This window comes from Crocuta crocuta, unplaced genomic scaffold, assembly GCF_008692635.1.
Source record: "Crocuta crocuta isolate KB4526 unplaced genomic scaffold, BGI_CrCroc_1.0 scaffold97, whole genome shotgun sequence".
NCBI lineage: Eukaryota > Metazoa > Chordata > Mammalia > Carnivora > Hyaenidae > Crocuta > Crocuta crocuta.
In genome coordinates, this window is record NW_027531999.1 from 3,972,044 (window position 1) to 3,991,580 (window position 19,537).

The 19,537-nt window shown below is 42.0% G+C and overlaps 1 protein-coding gene across 2 annotated transcripts in view; it reads left to right on the forward strand.

Moving 5' to 3' along the window:
- Nucleotides 1-19,537, forward strand: part of BEST3 (bestrophin 3) — a 35,757-nt gene that overhangs the window by 5,245 nt on the left and 10,975 nt on the right. Inside the window, exons 4-8 of one of the 2 annotated variants that reach the window (XM_077775234.1) lie at nucleotides 10,430-10,584; nucleotides 11,778-11,855; nucleotides 12,215-12,367; nucleotides 15,792-15,872; nucleotides 18,387-18,538. In XM_077775234.1, coding sequence (XP_077631360.1) covers nucleotides 10,430-10,584; nucleotides 11,778-11,855; nucleotides 12,215-12,367; nucleotides 15,792-15,872; nucleotides 18,387-18,538 — 619 coding nt within the window. Of the gene's footprint in view, nucleotides 1-6,369; nucleotides 6,426-10,429; nucleotides 10,585-11,777; nucleotides 11,856-12,214; nucleotides 12,368-15,791; nucleotides 15,873-18,386; nucleotides 18,539-19,537 lie in introns of those variants that run through there. The other variant, XM_077775236.1, reaches the window with a different exon arrangement.

The following is a 19,537-nucleotide window of genomic DNA, read 5'->3' on the forward strand; positions in this document are numbered from 1 at the left end:
GGCAAGGTGAGTTTTCATCCAGGCAGTGTGGGTGTGTCTCTCACACCTGAGAGCAGCTTCAGGGGCTCTTCCTGGCCTCCAGGGCACAGTATGCGGAGAACAAGTCATGTCAGAAGGATGGTTCTCCTCGGTGTGTTAATATTTAGGAGAGAAAAGCAGTTAATTTGGCCTTCGATGGGATGGGGATTAAATGAGATCATTGCTGGCACACACTGCATAAAGAATGATTGCTGTGCTGGGTTGTTGTTAGCAGATCTGATAGTTTGTTGGGATACATTAGTGAATATGTAGACAATATAAAAATCATGGGATGACTCTGCCTTTAAATTGAGTACAGCCTCAAATTAGGTTGCTGTATCCAGTCTCCTTTTCTGAAATACCCTTGAAAACAGATTTTTAAAGAACAATAGTATTTGTAGGGTTTTATTTTTTTTTGGAGGTGTTTTTGGCTTTGATTTGGTTTTGCCTTCTTAGATAAATAATATAGATAGTGACTAACTAAGAACAGAGGAGGAGTTCAAATCCTTATTTCACCACTTACTGAACCTTCTATGTTCAGTTTCCTCATCCATAAAACACACTGATAATAATTCATAATACCACCTCACTCATACACCTCACAGGCCTACTGTGAGGATTAAATAATATCTGTACGGCATTCTGAGCAGCACCTGGCCCATGGTAAGAAAGCTCTTGCTATCAATAATAAAATCACCTAGCACAATGGCATAACATCACCTTTTGCTCATTTTAGAAGACTCACATGGGGCGCCTGGGTGGCTCAGTCGGTTAAGCGTCCGACTTCAGTTCAGGTCATGATCTCATAGTTCGTGAGTTCGAGCCCCATGTCAGGATCTAGGCTGACAGCTCAGAGCCTGGAGCCTGCTTCAGATTCTTGTCTCCCTCTCTCTCTGCCCCAGGCATGCTCACGCTCTGTCTCTGTCTCTCAAAAATAAATAAACATCAAAAAAAAATTTTTTTTAAAGACTCACTTGATATGACATCCTAGGTCTTCTTGATCTGCTATGACCAGGAGGTCGTGGAGGAGAGGATGGTGTTACAGTTCAGAGTAAGATGTGAGAAACTAGTGTGGTCTGGGGTGTAGGCTAAGGATTCAGAGAAAGGATACAAATGGCCTGGCATACACACAGGTCTGTGATGATCTAAAACCATTAGGGACTTTTAAAGAATTATCTGCCACCCTTCCTCCAAATTTAAAAGCTGACCTACTTGCAAATGCCACGTGATAACTTAATTTTCTTACCCTAATGTCCTGAGGACCGAATGCAGTAAGAATCCCCACCTCTGAATAAAGTTCTAAAAATGAGCGAGAAGGGTTTGACCCATACTGAATTGAAGAGTGAGAGCTAAAGTTTACTTGGATGCATAAAGGTGGTGTGTCTCTGGTCCTGATGCATCCTTGGGGGGAAGAGAGTGCATTCTGACAGGGATTAGGCTGCCAGGCCCAACTCTCAAAGAAAATCCCTTCCAGCGGCACCTTCATACTCAAAGCACCGCGGGAGGAAGCCAGGATGGCTGGCGATGAAGAGGCCTCCAGGGCCTCTGGTCACAGCTGAGCTCAAAGAAGGCAGAGTTGTGCTCAGTTCTGAGGGAAAGAAGATGGAGTTGTGCTTGGTTCTGAGGGAAAGAAGGCAGAGTTGTGCTCAGTTCTGAGGGACGAGCTGATATGGAGGATGAATAGAATGATGTGATTTCACTTCCCGTAGGTGGACTTTTCATAATACCAAGGCTTACTCCTTGTCAAACGTGTGCAAATGCCTGTTGTGTACCTGTATTTACCCTCTGCCCCTTTCCAAGGTATTTGGAATATTGGACCACTTCTCTCTCCCCGCTACCCACATCCTCAACCTTTCCAAGCAAATCTGGAAATATTCACAACTTGATGTGCATTTAGACAAGTGTGTCCCAAGGCATGTTCTGCAGAATCACAGGCCCGTTACATCTTGAATAACTTGAGTTATTTATTTAAAATACATATTCCCGGGCCCTACCTCAGACCTCCTGGATCAGAACCTTTGGCTCTGAGGCCCAGCAAACCTGCACTTCAACATGCTCCTACACTGCTTTATTCAGCACCAAAGTTTGAAAAGAATGGAGTCTTTTCTGGGATGCTTATTTTTTAACCCCCTTTTCTCACCCCTGGGGTAAAAGGCTTTGGCATCCACTGAGTAATTCATTACTAATAGCAAAGTAGCAACAATTAAGAGAAGGGGGACTTCATGGCTTTGACCATGTGACAGTCTCCAGAATTGCACAGGGGTATCGAGCACCAGCCTGTTCAGAGGCTGCTGTCCAGGGCACTTGAATCAGACATGCATGGCCACAGTGGGCATCATTCTGACTTCAATTTCTCGCTCGGTTTGTGTGGAGCCTCTGAAGGAGGAGAGAACCGACGGAGCCAGGAGGGCGGTAAAGGCATTGCAGGTGCCCCCAGGGTCCTCTCGGACCTCACAGTGAACACGTCCCTGCGCTCTCATTCACTCCTAAGTGTTTTCTCAAAACGCAGGAAAGGTAGCATGTGCCCCCGGGAACATGAAGTCTGTACATTAGGCAGAAAGGCAGAGGGTCCAAGCCACTGACCTCGAAGCTGGGGGACACACCCCAGAGGCTGGCTCTTCCTGACCACCCCATGGCCCAGCGCACAAACGGGCATCCTCTCTGCTGACTGGCACCACCTACTCACCAGACTTCTCTCTCGTTTCCCCAGCAGAGAGGGCTGACTCAGTCTGCACATGGGGTCAGTGTCCAAGCTCCCTCAACTGGATACATGCCTCCGCCACTGTCCTTGGCCTTGGCCTGTGCCAACGTTTCTGGGAAGAACAGGAAGTTCAGGGATGGCAGAAACTGTCTGCCAGATGTCCTGAGCCAGAGCCATGACACCTGCCCCGCCTAAGGGCAGACGGGGCTGGTGAGTGGAGCACAGGGGCCCCAGAGGAACGGGGGCAAAGGCCAGAGTGAGTGTGGAGGGCACAAAATACCTACTTCTTGTCAGGTGACTTTCCTGCATACAGTCACCCGTCAGAAAAAATACATGCTCTCAAACCTCAGTGCACATTAGATATTGCTAAAAATTGGTATCACCAGAAATGCAGATCCAAGATACCACCCCCTGGGATTTTGACCCAGTAGACCCGGGGTGGTGTCCAGGAATGAATGTATTTAATAAGCTCCTAGAGACTTTGAGGCAAGGGGTCCCTGGATCACATTCGGAGAAAAATGGACTTTAAGGCTATCAGAGCTTCCCTCTAACCTCTCCTTCGCCTTGTTTCAGGAAGGGTCCCTGCCACAAAGATTCAGGGCTGGCCAGAAGGGACTGAGCAAGAGGGCAGAGAGAAGGAAGACCAGCATGACTTTCTGAAGCACCTGGCAACCCCTTGACCGGAGCCAGATGAGCTAGGGTGCTCACCTGCTAGCCCCTAAACTTCCCTTTCTTTTCAGTTGGACAGTCAAATTACATTAGCCCAGAAAATAAGAAGGACCAACTGTATGCTACCAGGATAATGCATATGCTTTGATGTTACAGGTTTAATTTCTCAAATTAAAAATAAAATAGTTTTATTTCTACTCACATGAAAATGGAAATAACAGTTGAGTGCAAAATAATATCAGTTATGCTAAAAATTCCCTCATCTGTCATCAGTTATTTACCAGAGGAGCTGTAGCAGAAGAGGCTCTCTTATTTTGTCTATTGGCAACAAACCTGTCCTGGAAAATTCCAATCATTCCAATCACCAGCCCTGGAAGATGTCACTCATTCTAAATCAAGTCAGGTGCACAATTCCAGACCTTTGCTCATTCAAGTGATGGCCTTAATTGGGCATTTATGTTACGGCATGAGACTGCACTGAAACATTTTATTTGGCATTTCACGGAGGCCAGGAGAAAAAGTATTTCCCTTCAAAATTACTCACCGGAAGCACAAAAATAGGTAATGGGAAATTATATGCATTCCTCTGAACATTCCTCTAAAAGAAATGTTACTAAAGCTGTTGTTACATCTGTCATGCATTTGCTTATTTAACAAAGATCTATTGAGTGTATATTATAGGCCAGGCGATGTGCTCAACACGGGAACACAACAAGAGGCGAGAATAGATGTGGTCCCTGTCCTCAACAGTCAGTAACTATTACTACAAACCTTTTCTCACACAAATCATTTTCAGAGACAAGCACAAATATATTTGCAGCTAAACTTTATATCTCTACATTGTATCTCTGTTTCTCTAAAATAGTTTCCTTCTGTGTTTGATGGCCAATTAGAGTGGTTAGAAAACAGTAAAATTTGAGGAAAGGGCAGTCTTCAGTTTTCTTAAAGCCCTGGAATCTTCACATGAAATTCCTCAAGCTTCCTCTATAATGAGGAGACCCCATCAGCAATTTTAGCAACACTTACAGTTAACAGACATTAATACAACTAACCAAGCTCTCAGTTGTCAAGTGGCTGTTAAGATACAAGCCTTTAGACGCACTGCTGGAAGGCTAGCCCATCATGTAAGTGTGATCTTCTCTCACTAAGTAAAATCCAATAGATGTTGTATAATATTTTGACTCTCTGGCCTGTGGTCTGCTGTTCAAGTTCTTCCAGACGCATTCCCTGTCGCTGGGGCTCCTTGGCCTCTGTAAATTCCCCAGCTGCTCCGTGCTGCACAGAGATGGACGGTGGTATCCATGGGCTGTGCCAGTTTTTCCTCTGTTGGCTGAACTTTTACAGGCTGAGTCAGTTACCCCTGTAGTCTCACATGATGTGCCCGGAACAGACAGAATGTCATCCTGTGAGTGAAACTTGACTCACCTATGCACACTTGCTGTACAGAGGAGAGAAAGTGCACAGTAGAACTAGCCCTACTTGAGTTAATGCCACGATGTGTAGTCTCAGCCAGTCAATGTTTGAAGGTTCCACACAGTTCTAAGAATTGAATCAAAGTAGCCACTCAATGTTTCTCAAAGTATGATCATAGACCGCATTCACAGAATTACCAAAAGTACTTTTTTCAAATTGTCTTAGTGTTTATTTATGTTTGAGAGAGAGAAAGGCAGAGTGTGAGTGGGGGAGCAGAGAAAGAGTGGGAGACACAGAATCTGAAGCAGTCTCCAGGCTCTGAGCTGTCAGCACAGAGACGGACGTGAGGTTCAAACCCATGAACCGTGAGATCATGACCTGAGGAGCCAAAGTCGGATGCTTAACCGACTGAGCCACCCAGGCGCCCTCAAAAGTACTTCAAATTTGAACAGCAGGTTCCCAGATGGCTGATGGAATCAGAATATCTGGGGCTTGCGACTTCGGAATCTCCATTTTGAACAAGCTCCCCAAAGCACTGCAGGAGGTTTGACCCAGGCCAAGAAGGCTAAAATGGCCAGCTTGCTGTGTATTCTGTGCACAAGGATAAATGATCCTAAATTTTGTTGCAAGCTAAAATCACTAGGGTTTTTTCAAAAATACTGATGTCTGGCTTCCACCCCACAAATATTAGGATTCAATAGATGTCTGATGCAGCCTGGGCATCAGGAGTTTTTAAAGCTCTCCAGACCATTCTAATATGCAGCAAAGTTTAGGAACCACTGCACTAGAGCACATCCATTAACTCCTCCAGCCTCACCTGCAGACCGCCTTGGATCTATTTGTTGAGGGCAAATGTAATTCTGGGCCTCCTGGACAGGGAAGCGGTTAAGAGCACTGATCTGGACTATGTTATTTCCTGTGTGTTGTGTGTAGAAGGCAGTGAACTGCCAAATGGGATACTAACTGGGGCACAGGGATAGAGCTGAGCAGAGATGTCTTACCCATATCAGGAAAAGAGAGAAGATTCTCTGTCTCTGTTCAGTATTGCTCTCCCCAGAAAATGATTTTACTCAACCAAATCCTATTTCAAGCTTTCAAACTATAAGTTGTAACTCATTATTGGGTTCTTAAGTCATTTCAGTGGCTTTCAAGCAGCATTTTAAATGGAATGGAATAGAATAGAACAGAACAAACATGAACACTAAATACCAAAGAGCACATTATGTGGAAGAACCAATAAATGTTTTGGGAACCATATATATGTTACTATGGTTTATGGTAGAAAAAAAAAATTCTGACATTCTGCCCAAGACAGTGGTTTCACAATGTGATTTCATCCCTCTCCCTCAATCTCATTTTACCTCCGTTTGATTTTCCCAGTTGATAAGAATTTCTAACTCCTACCATTGAGTTTAGAGGAGATCAATAGCTGAATCTGATGGCTTCATTCCATTCATTTAGAAAGAACAGTACAGAGATGAAAATGAGCCAGGCACATTGTAATCTTCTTGAAAAAGTCATCTCTCTGAGAAGGGCTCAGGTGCTGAATGCACAACTTTCTCTTACAGAAAGAACTGGCAATAAACCCATTCTGCCTTCAAGTTTTGAGATGCGGTGCTTTTAGTTCTTCTGCTAATAGAGGCTTATCTGCACACTCTGCTTTAAAAGCTAAAGACATCTGCCTCAGCTTCAACAGAGGCAAAATAGACCAACTGTACAGCAGGCAAAATCTATAAAGACTGGAATATTATCAGTGGACACAATTAGGCCTTGGGCTTGAGGGCAGTAACATTTTGCCTTAAAGTAGCAGGTCCCACTCCATCAAACCACAATTCAAGTCTAAAGAAAAACCTGTGTGTGTGCATGCGTGTGTGTGTGTGTGTGTGTGTGTGTGTGTGTGTGTGTTACTCTGGTTTGAAATATTAGGGAGGTTTCCTGGGATAAGCAGTATGAAAAGTGCTGAACAGAGCCAAGCTGGCCAGAAAGCCAGAAGGAAAAGAGAAGTTCTGAGCAGATGCAAGACGATAGCAATGTCAGGGGTGTGGACAGGGCCCGAGGGAGCATGTCATGAAGACTGACATGTCAAGGTCACAGGGTTGTATGAGGACCAACCAGTTGACAGTGCTAGCACACTGTGGCAAATCAGTGCCTGTGCTTCACATAGTCCTAGAGATGAGGATAATGGCCACATTCTAGAAAAGATCATTGGCCTATGGTGATAATGACCTGAAGTGCTGATAACATTCCATTTCATGGTAAATGTTCTTTCAATGGACTTAACCAACAATCTGTAGATTTCCTTTTAATTGACCGATAACTTGATTTTCAAAGACAGGGTTTACTTTAGATGAGATGTGTGACCCTGCAGGGAATAACAAGTCACTCTGCCTGTGCACTCTTGGAGGACGCATTAATGTCTCATCATTTCATCTTTGGTATTCATTATTGTCATCAGTGTCTTGTCATTCATCTTTCACGGAGCCTAACAAAGTACTCAGTACACGTGGGCTAAAAATTAACAACCACCAGCTTTCCTTGCTCCACACATCCCCTCCCAATTGGTGGGTGTGCTGTATGGAGGGGGACCTAACTCTAGCTTGAGTGCACGTGCTGAATAAGCCCTCACTCGGCATATTACATTCTGCTAAGCCAAGAAAGAACTCGCCAGCACAATTTGATCCATACTCCTGAATAAAAAATAACCAGATGTAAAGTTATTCTTGGGTCAAATGTCAGAGACTGCAACCAGGATATAAATGGGGTAATTTTTGAAAATTGCAGTAGAAATCCCAAGGATAAAACTCCTAGACAATTGATATGAAATCTCAGAGAATAGGTTTCCAGGTGACGGATGAACCGCTGCCTCAAATATTTAAGTACAGAGACAGGACAGGTCAAGTTTATTAACTTCTTGTAATAAGGTTTAATCACGCTCCGCAATTCTTTAAAACTCTTGAATGCTGAGAACAAACTGAGGGCTGATGGGGGTGGGGGGTAGGGGAAGGGGGTGATGGCCATGGGGGAGGGCACTTGTTGGGATGAGCACTGGGTGTTATATGGAAACCAACTTGACAATAACTATTTTTTTAAAATAAAGATAAAGAACATGTACATTTTCAAAAAAAATAAAGAAAGAAAAAGAAAAAAAGCAGAGTATCTGGATCATGCAACAACTTTGAGACACACTGAGAAATGAGAAGAGAAGGATCAGGCTCATTGTTATTTTTGACATCCAGAGAAAGTCCAATTCCCAGGCACAGGCAGAACCCTTCTAAGCTAATACAAATAACCTGAGTATTATCTAAACCGAGTCTCCTGTTGGTAAATATTGGTTTTGTAGTTGATACTCTGTTTACTTCAAATACTGAATAAATAGAAGCTTCATTCGATAGGGCAGTGATTTTCAAACATTGCTGTATGTTAGAATTTCTGGTGGAGCTTGGTACACGTGTGACTGCCTGGACCCAATTCCATTTAGTCACTCAGGAAGATTTTACATGGATGCTGGTGCCCGGACTCACTCTAGACCAATAGAATCAGAATCTCCAGGGATAAGGCCAAGACACGGGCATTTTCTAAAAGTACCCACATGACTCTGCGATGCAGACCTGGGTTGAGAACTTGAGCACTACTGAGTCTGATTTAGTAGGTAAGGGTGAAATCTCACCCTCTCCATGCGTAATAGATGTCACAAGTGGTGCAGGTACCCATGGTCTGTGGACCTTATTCTCTAAAACACTGACCTAGACCTAGGTATCTCTGAAGCTCCATGAATCAGAGAAGCACATCTTACTTCTCCTATGACTTCTTTTCTGTTATAGTAATGCCTCTGAAATAAAACTACATGGAAATGAAGGCAGATTACTTTAAGAAGGATAATAGGATTCATAACTTGATTACAGATGGTTAAAGATACATTAACTCTGTTACACTGGGGCAAAAGTGATTTTCATCTGAATGTGTTAGAATTTTAGAAGCAAACGATTACATTCCTGAGACAAAAGTACCTCAAAATGAGTATCTAACAAAACTCAGTTTTTGAAAAAGGCTTTAGTTCGGAAAACATTATTTGTACTAAATCATAACTAACATTGAAAAGTCCACTTAAAAATCAAAGGAGTAAGTACAAGGATAGTCATGGCATTATTGTTTTTGAGAGCAAAAAAATTTAAACAATTTAAATGTCTATTCAAAAGAGGACTAGTTAAATAAAATATCATATAGGATTAACTAGAACGCAGCCATTAAACACAATGATGCCACTCTCTATATGTTAACAAAAAAAGATCTCCAAGATACAAGCAAAAAATAGAAGCAAATAGCAGATATGTATGTAGTATAAAGCCATTTGCATTCTTAAAAACTAAACCTGTATGAATTCCATGCTATTTCTTTGGGAAGATACACAATAAATTGGTTGTAGTGATTCCTTCAGAGAGGGAAACTGTGTGGCTGAGAAAATGAGACTTACTTTTCCTATTAATATTCTTTTGGCCCTTTTGGATTTCTGTACCATTTGAATGATTCAATCAAATTTTTAAAAAAAATAAAAAGTCAAGTGCAAACTATAAGCTTTTAAAGTATATATTTGTATGAATGAACTCCGGTACATAGTAGATATTCAGTAAACGTTTATTTATTAAATAAACCTACTACTTTATTTCTCCTCTCCACTTTTCAAATCTCTTCTTTCCTTGGTGTGCAGGGTAGAGGTGGGGTGGATCGCTAAAATTTCATAATATGTTATGCCTTTGCACTTATCGAGTGCTAAGTATGTGCTAAGCATTATGCTAAGCTCTTGACATGAGTTCATCATCTCAGGTGATTCTACAACATCCTTGGGGAGTAGATATCATCATCTTTCTTTTGCACCTGGGAAAACTGAGGCTCAGAGAGGTCACTGGGAGCTCAGGCAAACTGTGTTATACACACACACAAATAAAGGTTATAAAAATTATGCTTTTAAGGTGTATGCAAACTGCTGTGGGGACTACAAAGATAGTATGCTCTTTGCCCTCCCAACAAGTCTTGGCAAGAGAAACCTTTATGTATGGCATTACTATAAAATAAGGCAACCCCTTCTTCAAAGGGGAGAAATCCCAGGAGAAGGAGAAGAAAGAAATCAAGAAAGGGTTCACAGAAAGAGACTTAGTTAATCAGGACCGTGAAGGAAATGAGCGGTCAGGAGGAAGAGTATGTGATTCATGGGTTCCGTGCTATATAAGAGCTTTGTAAATGGTAACACCTTTTACTCTTTTAATCCTAACATTTCTAAGTATTCTTGTTCCCAATTTTAGATGAATAAACCAAGTCCTAGAGAAGAAATTTTCCCCAGATGTTCTAGTCCACATTTAATGTCACCTTACCTCCTACTGGCCATCTCTAGGAGGGATCACCAACATGTCCAGCCTTACATATGACTGATACACAACTTGTGTGTGTACACTTGCACGTACGCATCCCTTATCTCTAATACAAGCTTAAACTACTTCAGGCAAGAACCTTCATTTTGTATATTTTTAATATCCCCCATTGTATGCTCACATACTAACCATGAAAATATTTATGGTAATGTATTAGTACTAAGCTAATTCTATGTAACTGAGCTATCTTCATTTTGTGCTAAAGGTTTTATGACGGCGGATGAAAGAAAATTATTTGACCACCTCAAATCTCCTCATCTGAAATATTGGGTTCCATTCATCTGGTTTGGAAATCTTGCAGCTAAAGCCCGGAAGGAAGGTAGAATCAGAGACAGTGTTGACCTGCAATCACTGATGACTGTAAGTACATCACAAACCATCCGTAAGAGATGCTAATCAGAGAACAGCAGGGACCTGGATGTAACAGGTCAGACCAGGACATGTCTACTTTGTTCATGCCTGGTTCCAAAGGAGCCAGAAAAACTGGGCTAGTTTCAGAACCCTCAACACGCAGGACAGGGGTAGTATATAGGTTTTAACTCGGGTTGATTGAGAGTGATTGCTTCAAAACTCTGTCTAAACAGAATTAGGCTTTGTCATAGCTCTGTAAGAAAGTGTCCCTTAATTGATTAGCAATAGCTGCCAAGGGTTCTCAATGCCCTGGTGCCCACGTGGCATATTTACCATTCCCCAGGATCCTAGAATTAAATCTGGAGTAGAAATAAACCTGCCCAATCAGTTCCCCCAAACTGGAAGTTCCTGAGGTTAAGCCAACTTTTCAGATGCTCCAGAAAACAAAATTATGTTTTCATTAAACCAAATAACCCTGAATCCATCTGAGAAATACATTTATGGAAGGGCTAGATAGATATACCCAATGACAGTCTCTTGCCTGGATTGGGCCAAATGGAGTGAATGATATAAAAATAGCTTCCGAATTAACATAAACTCTTTTTCCCAGTCTTATATAATAACTTAAGCGCAATAAAGGAAAAATCAGTGGGCTCGAGTCCTTCCCATTCCAGACAGATGTTTTCTGTCAATACAAGTGCTCCAAAATCCTTGTTTGTGGGGAGAAAGGTTTAGGAGGTACTTCTTTTCCCCCCTAACATCTAGAGTAAGCATGTTTTCAAGAGGTAGAGAAACAAAAAAAGAAATCTGCTCTCCACATAAATTTATGAAAATAGATAGAAATGACTTATTTAAAATATTAATCCCTAGCTTCGCATTTACCACTTTGGGCCAATATACATGTTGGAAATCATGGATTCAACAGAGTAGGTGGTAGTTCTAGAAAGTCCTGATTTATTTTAATATCTTTTTAAAAATATCCAACTGTCTCCATCCTTTTTGCATTGTTGAATGATGTTGATTGTCATCTTCAGCATTTTCATTTCAGAGTAGCCTTCAGAACCAATTACCAGCCTTACAAAGTCAGTCTCGTCCTTTTACAGACATATTCATAAAAGACACGGACACATTATGAATTCCAGGACATATTTATTGCCTCATGCATCATTTAGTAAACCATGTTTTATCTGTTTCTGGCTTAGGAAATGAACAGATACCGCTCTTGGTGCAGCCTCTTATTTGGTTATGACTGGGTTGGGATTCCGCTGGTTTACACCCAGGTATAAAATAATTTGCATGTGTTTTTTTTTTAAGTTGTTTATTTATTTATTTTGAGAGAGAGAGAGAGAAAGAAAGTGGGGAAGGGCAGAGAAAGAGGAAGCGAGAGGGTGAGAAGGACAGAGAGAGGAGAGAGAAAATCCCAAGCAGGCTCTGTACTGTCAGTGCAGAGCCTGATCGGGTGCTTGAACTCACGAACTATGAGATCATGACCTGAGCTGAAACCAAGGGTTGGACGATTAACCAACCGAGACACACAGGTGCCCCTACACATGGCTTTTATCTACTTGCCCACTTGGGCACTCTGGCCTGACGCGGGGGCCCAGCGCTGTGCTCTCACTCAGGCTTCTCTCAATTGCAGGTTGTCACTCTGGCTGTCTACACCTTCTTCTTTGCCTGCCTGATTGGACGCCAGTTTTTGGATCCCACCAAAGGCTATGCGGGGCATGACTTAGATCTTTACATTCCAATCTTCACTCTCCTACAGTTCTTCTTCTACGCAGGATGGCTCAAGGTAGTCTGCTTTCTCTGTGCCCGAGACCCGCTGTGTAATCTGTCATGTTCTGTCCTCTGCACACTTGTCCTTTCCTGAGTCACTTGTTCATGAGTGAGTCAAAGGTAGATTTAAGATTTAATCACTCAGAGATGTTATTACTTGTAAAGTAGAGATTCAGGCGATGTAGTGAGTACCATATTGCAGCTATCTGAAGCAAAGAGATTACAAGAATACTCTTTAATGGCCAGTGATTTTTTTTAAGTCTTTGTGTGCTCCCGTTAGGATTATAATAATGTAATTAAAGTAATAACTGTGACTTCACTGATATTTTATGCCACCATAAGCAAGTAGGCAGAATAAAAGAGAGTAAATAAGAAGCCTGTATATCAAGGCTATTAAGCATTAGTATTATATTATCTTGGTTCTGTTCAACTCTGTAAATAGTTAACTGTGATTCTCTGCAATCCCACTAGCTCTCCCCCATTAAATGCATCCCATTTTCAAAACCAGAACTGAGACTCAGAAAATGATTCAGCAGAATCAAAACCAGAAACACCAGGATTGGTGACGATATTTGGTTTGCGAGGAAATTGAAAACAGGTTGGAGCAGTGAGGAGGACTTGTCCACTCGCTGGTGCCGAATTGTATTTGCTCCCTTCCTGCACCCCTTACCCCTCTCTAGATGCACGTGTAAATATCAGAGCCTAAGTCTTCCATCTCTTCTGTGAACTTCCAGAAAAGAAGTAGTGAGTGGAAAACACACACACACACACACACACACACACACACACACACACACACACACAATGGCTGAATTAAGGTAAATGAAATCTAATGACAGTTCAAAGATGAATAAAATCAAAGTTTCAAACTTTTGACCTTCCAGCCAGCCACATGTTGACACACACCGTGGAGGCCTTCTAGGCTGTGGCAACATTTTCTCTGCCAGTGCCTTTATTTTCATTGATTTGAATCTTAACCAGGAACGATAAATATGTTGGCATTTCAAAAAGTAAAAGCATGTGCTTTATAAATGGCAAAAACATTCTCAGCCGGATGACTGTAATCTTTAATTATTTGTATGCATTTAAGACAAAGAAAGAGCAAGAGGGACTAATAGCCCTCATTTCCCATTAGTGAAAAAAGTAGACTTTAGTTTTATAAACAGCAAATCACCACAATTGGCCCAGGTGCTCGATCATTCTGGTCTTTTATTGTCCTTTCCCCTGAGTTGTGCTGAGCCTCTTATTCTTTGTTTTATGTCTACGTGAGGTGTTTGCCCAGCCTGTTAGGAAGAGCTAGCAGTTCCTACCTTCGGAAATGCCCTCTAAAATATTGTTCGGACGAGCACTGGGTGTTGTGCGTAAGCACTGAGTCACAGAGATCTACCCCCAAAACCAAGAGCACACAGTACACACTGTATGTTAGCCAACTTGGCAATAAATTATATTGAAAAAAATAAATGAATAAAATACTAACATTCCTTTCCTGTATAAAGTACTTTTAAAGGCAAAATATGAAAATATCACCTTAGCTCCTTTAAGAGATAGACAATCCTAAAAGAAGTGTTTTCCCACCCAACAGATTATATCTCATATCCTAAGCAGCTGTTTAATCTTGCCCATTCCAATATTTATAAATCTTCTCAAAGTGTAAAAAAAACTCATCTTACCCTTACCAAAGAGTGTATTAGTTATCTGCTGGAAATGGAGCCTCCAAGAAAGTAAAAGATATGTTTTGAGAACATCAGTTCTGACACATAGGTATAATTTTGGTAGTTAAATGCAGACTCTAATACTATATACAGGACTGATACTATAAAAGTGAAATTCTGGTTAGAACAAAAATATTTTCGGGGCCTCTTCAGAGGCCCACTTAAGGAAAATCTCAGGCGGGAAAGTGTAGACAGCCCCTAGAAGTTGCAGTAAAAGACTATGATGTGGATGTAGCAGTGAGGCTGACTGATTCCAGACTCAGGCCTTGCCCAGTTTTGTCCCTTAGAATTGGGGAGATGTACCTCTCTAAGTTGATGGTTCTCAACTCCAGCCACGCACTAAATTCTCCTGGAGTCTCACCCAGTGCTGATACCTCTGCTCAACCTCACATCCATTAAATCAGAATCTCTGGAATGAATGAATGAATGAATGAATCAATCAATCAATCGATCGATCAGAATCTCTGAGGGAGGAACCCAGGCATCAAGTTCTTTTAAAGCTCTCTTAGTGTGGGGTGTCTGGGTGGATCAGTCAGTTGGGCGTCTGACTTCAGAACACGATCTCACGGTTCGTGAGTCCGAGCCCCGCATCAGGCTCTGTGCTGACAACTCAGAGGCCGGAGCCTGCTTCAGATTCAGTGTCTTCCTTTCTCTCTGCTCCTTCTCCCCTTCCCAAAATAAATAAACATTTCTTTAAAAATAATAAACACACAAACAAAGCTCCCCTAGTGATTTTGATCTTATCCAAGGTTGAGAACAACTGTTCTAAGTGGTTAGTGGTTAGACTTAAGTCCTAAAAAGTCAGTAGGTAGAACTTCTACAAAATAGTCTCAGAACACAGAAATTCAACTAATCAATGGTGTCTATTTTTCACAGTTTTTTTCCCATTTAGATTTAATGTAAAATCTCTCTCCCTCTCCCTCTCTCTCTCTGACACACACACACACCTAGATGATAAAAAGCAAGATTATTTAAAAAGAATAATAAATGAGTCATATTTGACATCTATATCTCTTATCAAGCAGGCTATTCAATGCCAGAACATGGTTAAGATCATTTCAAAATGACCAACTATTAGAAAATGTGTAAGAAGCTGCCTAAACTTTTTGCAGTGGGAAAATTGACCCACCAGATAAAAAGTAAATCCTTTGGAGTAAAACAAAGTGAGACAAATTCCAGCTTTATGACCCTCCAGCTCTCTGGCTCATTCATTCAGCAGTTAGATCCAATAATTGTGCAAAGTCCTTGCCTTATTTTCTTTAATTGTGCTTTACATCTCTGCTGTTTCACCTTCCTCATGGTCACATTTTGTCTCATGACTTGGGCCTCTGTAAGTTGCTTTAAGCTGGCAGGCTACATCATCCTGGAAGTGCCCAGCACGGTGCCTCACACCTTGTCCATGCTCCTTCGACATTCACTGGTTTGATTTGATGTGGTACCTGAACATCCATCACTGGGCTCCTACTTAGTACACGCTGCTCCTGGGTAGGCCTGTGCTGCCACCAGCTGAACAGACGGGTCCGCTGGAGAGCAAACCCACGCAGGTGCCTCGTTCGTGGTCTGAGAGTAGTGTCACTTGCCTATGAATATCGGTGTCTGTGGAACAACCCACTCCCCTCTGGGGTTCCTTTTATGAAAGTGGCAAAGGGCATCACCTTCATCACCTTTAGCCTGCATCTTAGTGCCCACAAGCACCACGATGTGTGTATTCTATGTTCCCCACCGCAGGTCGCTGAGCAGCTCATCAACCCTTTTGGAGAAGATGATGATGATTTTGAAACCAACTGGTGCATTGACCGAAATCTGCAGGTTAGAGGAGTTTTTCCTTCCTTGACAAACATTAATAATGGGTCATTGTGATGTATGAAAGAGGTTTGGCTTTTCAGTATGTTGTCTCAGCTCCTTTTGGAACTTCACAGGTCCTGGGTCTCAGCTGCAGTGAGGTTTAGTCCCTTTAAAATAGTATTTAGTTTTTTTTTTAACTTAAATCCAAGTTAGTTAATATGTAGTGTAGTATTGGAGAGCTTAGTGATTCATCACTTACATATAACACCCAGTGCTCATCCCAACAAGTGCCCTCCCTAATGCCCATGGCCCATTTAGCCCAACCCTTCACTCACCTCCCCTCTAGCAACCCTCAGGTTGTTTTCAGTATTTAAGAGTCTCTTATGGTTTGCCTGCCTCTCTGTTTTTATCTTATTTTTTCTTCCCTTCCCCTAAATGGAATTTCAAGCCAGTTTTCTTTGTAAGTTTGTTAACTTTACACAGCCTCTTCCATCACACTGCAGAGCAATATTTTAACTCATTCTTTTTTAAATCTTTAAAAATATTTATTTATTTTTGGGAGATAGAGAGACAGAGTGCAAGCAGGAGAGGAGGAGAGAGGGAGACAGAGAAACTGAAGCAGGCTCCAGGCTCCTAGCTGTCAGCATAGAGCCTGATGCGGGCCTCGAACTCACAAAGCATGGGATCATGACCTGGGCTGAAGTTAGACTCTTAACTGACTGTGCCATCCAGGTGCCCCTTAATTCATTCTTTAATCTGGTTTCTGTTGCCACCCAAGTGAGGTTAGCAGGGACAGACAGGGGCAGCCAGACATGCTCTGGTGTGAGTTCCCAAATTCATGTCATGCAGTTCCCTGCAGTCAGATGTGCAAGCAGCTGGACCCTGGGAGCGTGGGCCACACCAGCCTGTGTCTCAGATCTGACAGAACTAAACCTAATAGACCCCAGGACCCTTACCCCAAAAGTATTATTCCAGAGAGGTTTTTCATAAAGAATCAGCATGAGAGAATTTTCCTTCCAGGCAGGACTCTTCCCAGACCATTTTCTTCCTCACAGACTAAGAACTTCAACTTGTCTACTTGCTTCAGGCCCTTCCTCAGTTCTGAAGCGGGTTCAAATGTTTCACTGTGGATCACTGTTGCTTCACAAACAGGCCGCGTATAGAGAAGACTGGGAATGGAAGAAAGGAGCCACTCCAGACTGGTAGTGGCAGGTTTAATAAGCAAGGAGACTGACCTACAAGGCTTGTCTCAGGCGGCCACAAGACAAGTAGACATCCATGCCCACCTGCCAGAATCTTAAAAGTTTATACAGAGGCCTTAACTGGGTCCAGTCACACGCCCAGTCCAGACGGTCTCAACAACATATTGCTCTCTCAAGGCTGTGTCCTTGACATGGCTCCACTGTGAGAACAGTGAGCAGAATGTACATTCCAGTGACAGGGGAGGGGTGGGGGTCAGGGGCCTCTGGTAGCTTGGGGTCCGCTCTCAGGTCTCCAGAGGTTACATCCTCCCCATGACCGCCTCCAACAATCACATTGTCCATCTATCTGGGAGAAAGTATAATGGTTAGGACACTTGCTCTTTGTAAAAACTGGATTTGCAGATTAATAATTTATTCATGCATTAGTTTGTCAAAGTCAAGAAGAGAGACCACTATATAGTCCCAACCAGTGTAGACTTGCTGATATACTTGTCGAAACAAATAAGCAAATAATCAAGGCACATAAGAAGTGATATCAAGTACAGGGTGCCAGGGTAGCTCAGTCGATTAAATGTCTGACTCTTGATCTCAGCTCAGGTCTTGATTGCAGGGTTGTGAGTTCAAGCCTCACACTGAGCTCCATGCTAAACATGACACCTACTTAAAAAAAAAAAAAGAAAAGAAAAGAGGGCTCCTGGGTGGCTCAGTCGGTTAAGAATCTGACTTCAGCTCAGGTCATGATCTCACAGTGTGTGGGTTCGAGCCCCACATCAGGCTCTGTGCTAACAGAGCTTCGGATCCTCTGTTTCCCTCTCTCTCTGCTACTCCCTCATTCATGCTCTCTCTCTCAAAACTAAATAAAAATTAAAAATTTGTTTTAAAAAGAAATGATATCAGGTATAAGTATGCTTATGCAATCCACAGAATGGGATATTAAGAATCTTCACATTCCTATGATATCTGGAATTATGAGGTGGCTGTCAGGATAGCCAACTAGACAATACAGTAACTCTGAACCAAGAAGGAAAAGGAGACTCTCCTGCTTCCTGGTAAAATGTAGCTCAGCCCATTTTGGGCATGTGGCTTGATAAACCAAGTCTGGGTGGTTTTGTAGCCCCACTTAATCCCCATTGCCATTGCGAAGTGCCCTCGTGCAATAAACATGTGCAAGTCCCTGCAACAATCCTGGTTACAGCAAATATGAACAATAGACATTTGTATTCACTCTCTCGGACTGCTCTATCCTACAGCAAATCCCATCCACCCACTGGAGCTTACTCTCTGCCTTTATACAATACACATCCCAATTATTCTAACAATAAAACAATGATCTTAGGTCTCTCTTTTAGCTGTGGATGAAATGCACATGAGCTTACCCAAGATGAAGAAGGACATTTACTGGGATGATTCTGCTGCTCGACCACCTTATACACTGGCAGCTGCTGACTATTGCATACCCTCCTTTCTGGGGTCAACAGTCGAAATGGGGTAAGTGCATTTTTTAAAAATCATCAATATTTAGAAAATAAGCTGGTCACTGTTCTGATCTTTTTTTAAAACATTTTTAATGTTTATTTTTGAGAGAGAAAGAGAGACAAAGTGTGAGTTGGGAAAGGGCAGAAAGAGAGGGAGGCGTAGAATCTGAAGCAGGCTCCAGGCTCTGAGCTGTCAGCACAGAGCTTGACACGAGGCTTGAACTTACAAACCGCAAGATCATGACCTGAGCCGAAGTCGGACGCTCAACCAACTGAGCCACCCAGGCGCCCTTTTTCTGATCTTTTTATGCCCTGGTGTTGAACTTGTTCTCACGGCAACTCTCAGTTGTTAATATCTTAGAAGAGTAGCCTTTTCAAATTTTCAGGTATAACTAACATGCCCAAGGAAGTTTGAGAGTAAAGAGACTATAGCTTATGGTTTAAATGTGGTGTGTGCATACATGCAGGCATGTGTATTTGGGTGTAATTTGCATTTCACCTTGTTGTTATACCACAGAAAACTTTTCCAATAGTTGTGAAATTACTCTCTCTTTTCCCTTCCAAATTGAAAAGTAGTTTATTTGATTCTATAATCATTTATTACTTGAGATTTTTGTAATAGAATATATTTCCAAGAAGTGTTTATGGAGTATATACAATGTGCAGGTACTGTGTTGGACTACTTAGAGACAAGCAAACCCTAAGGAATGAGATAAGTTTTCCCTAAGATTTTAATTCAACTATGTTTAGTAGACANCAGTCTCTGTGCTGTGATTTTAACATAACAATCTGTCCCTATATACTCAGCTTTAAATAAATGGGCTGAGGCCTGAAGTAACTCGTGCATACTTCTCAAACAATGTTATTAAATCACACAATGTATTTGATTTTGGAGAAATGTGTAAATGTGGGGGAAGTTTGAGTATTTTTGCTCAAGGCAGATGCCACAGTTTCCAAGTAACTTAAAGGGAAGATTGTAGACAAATTTAGAAAAATAAGGAGAATCCAAGCC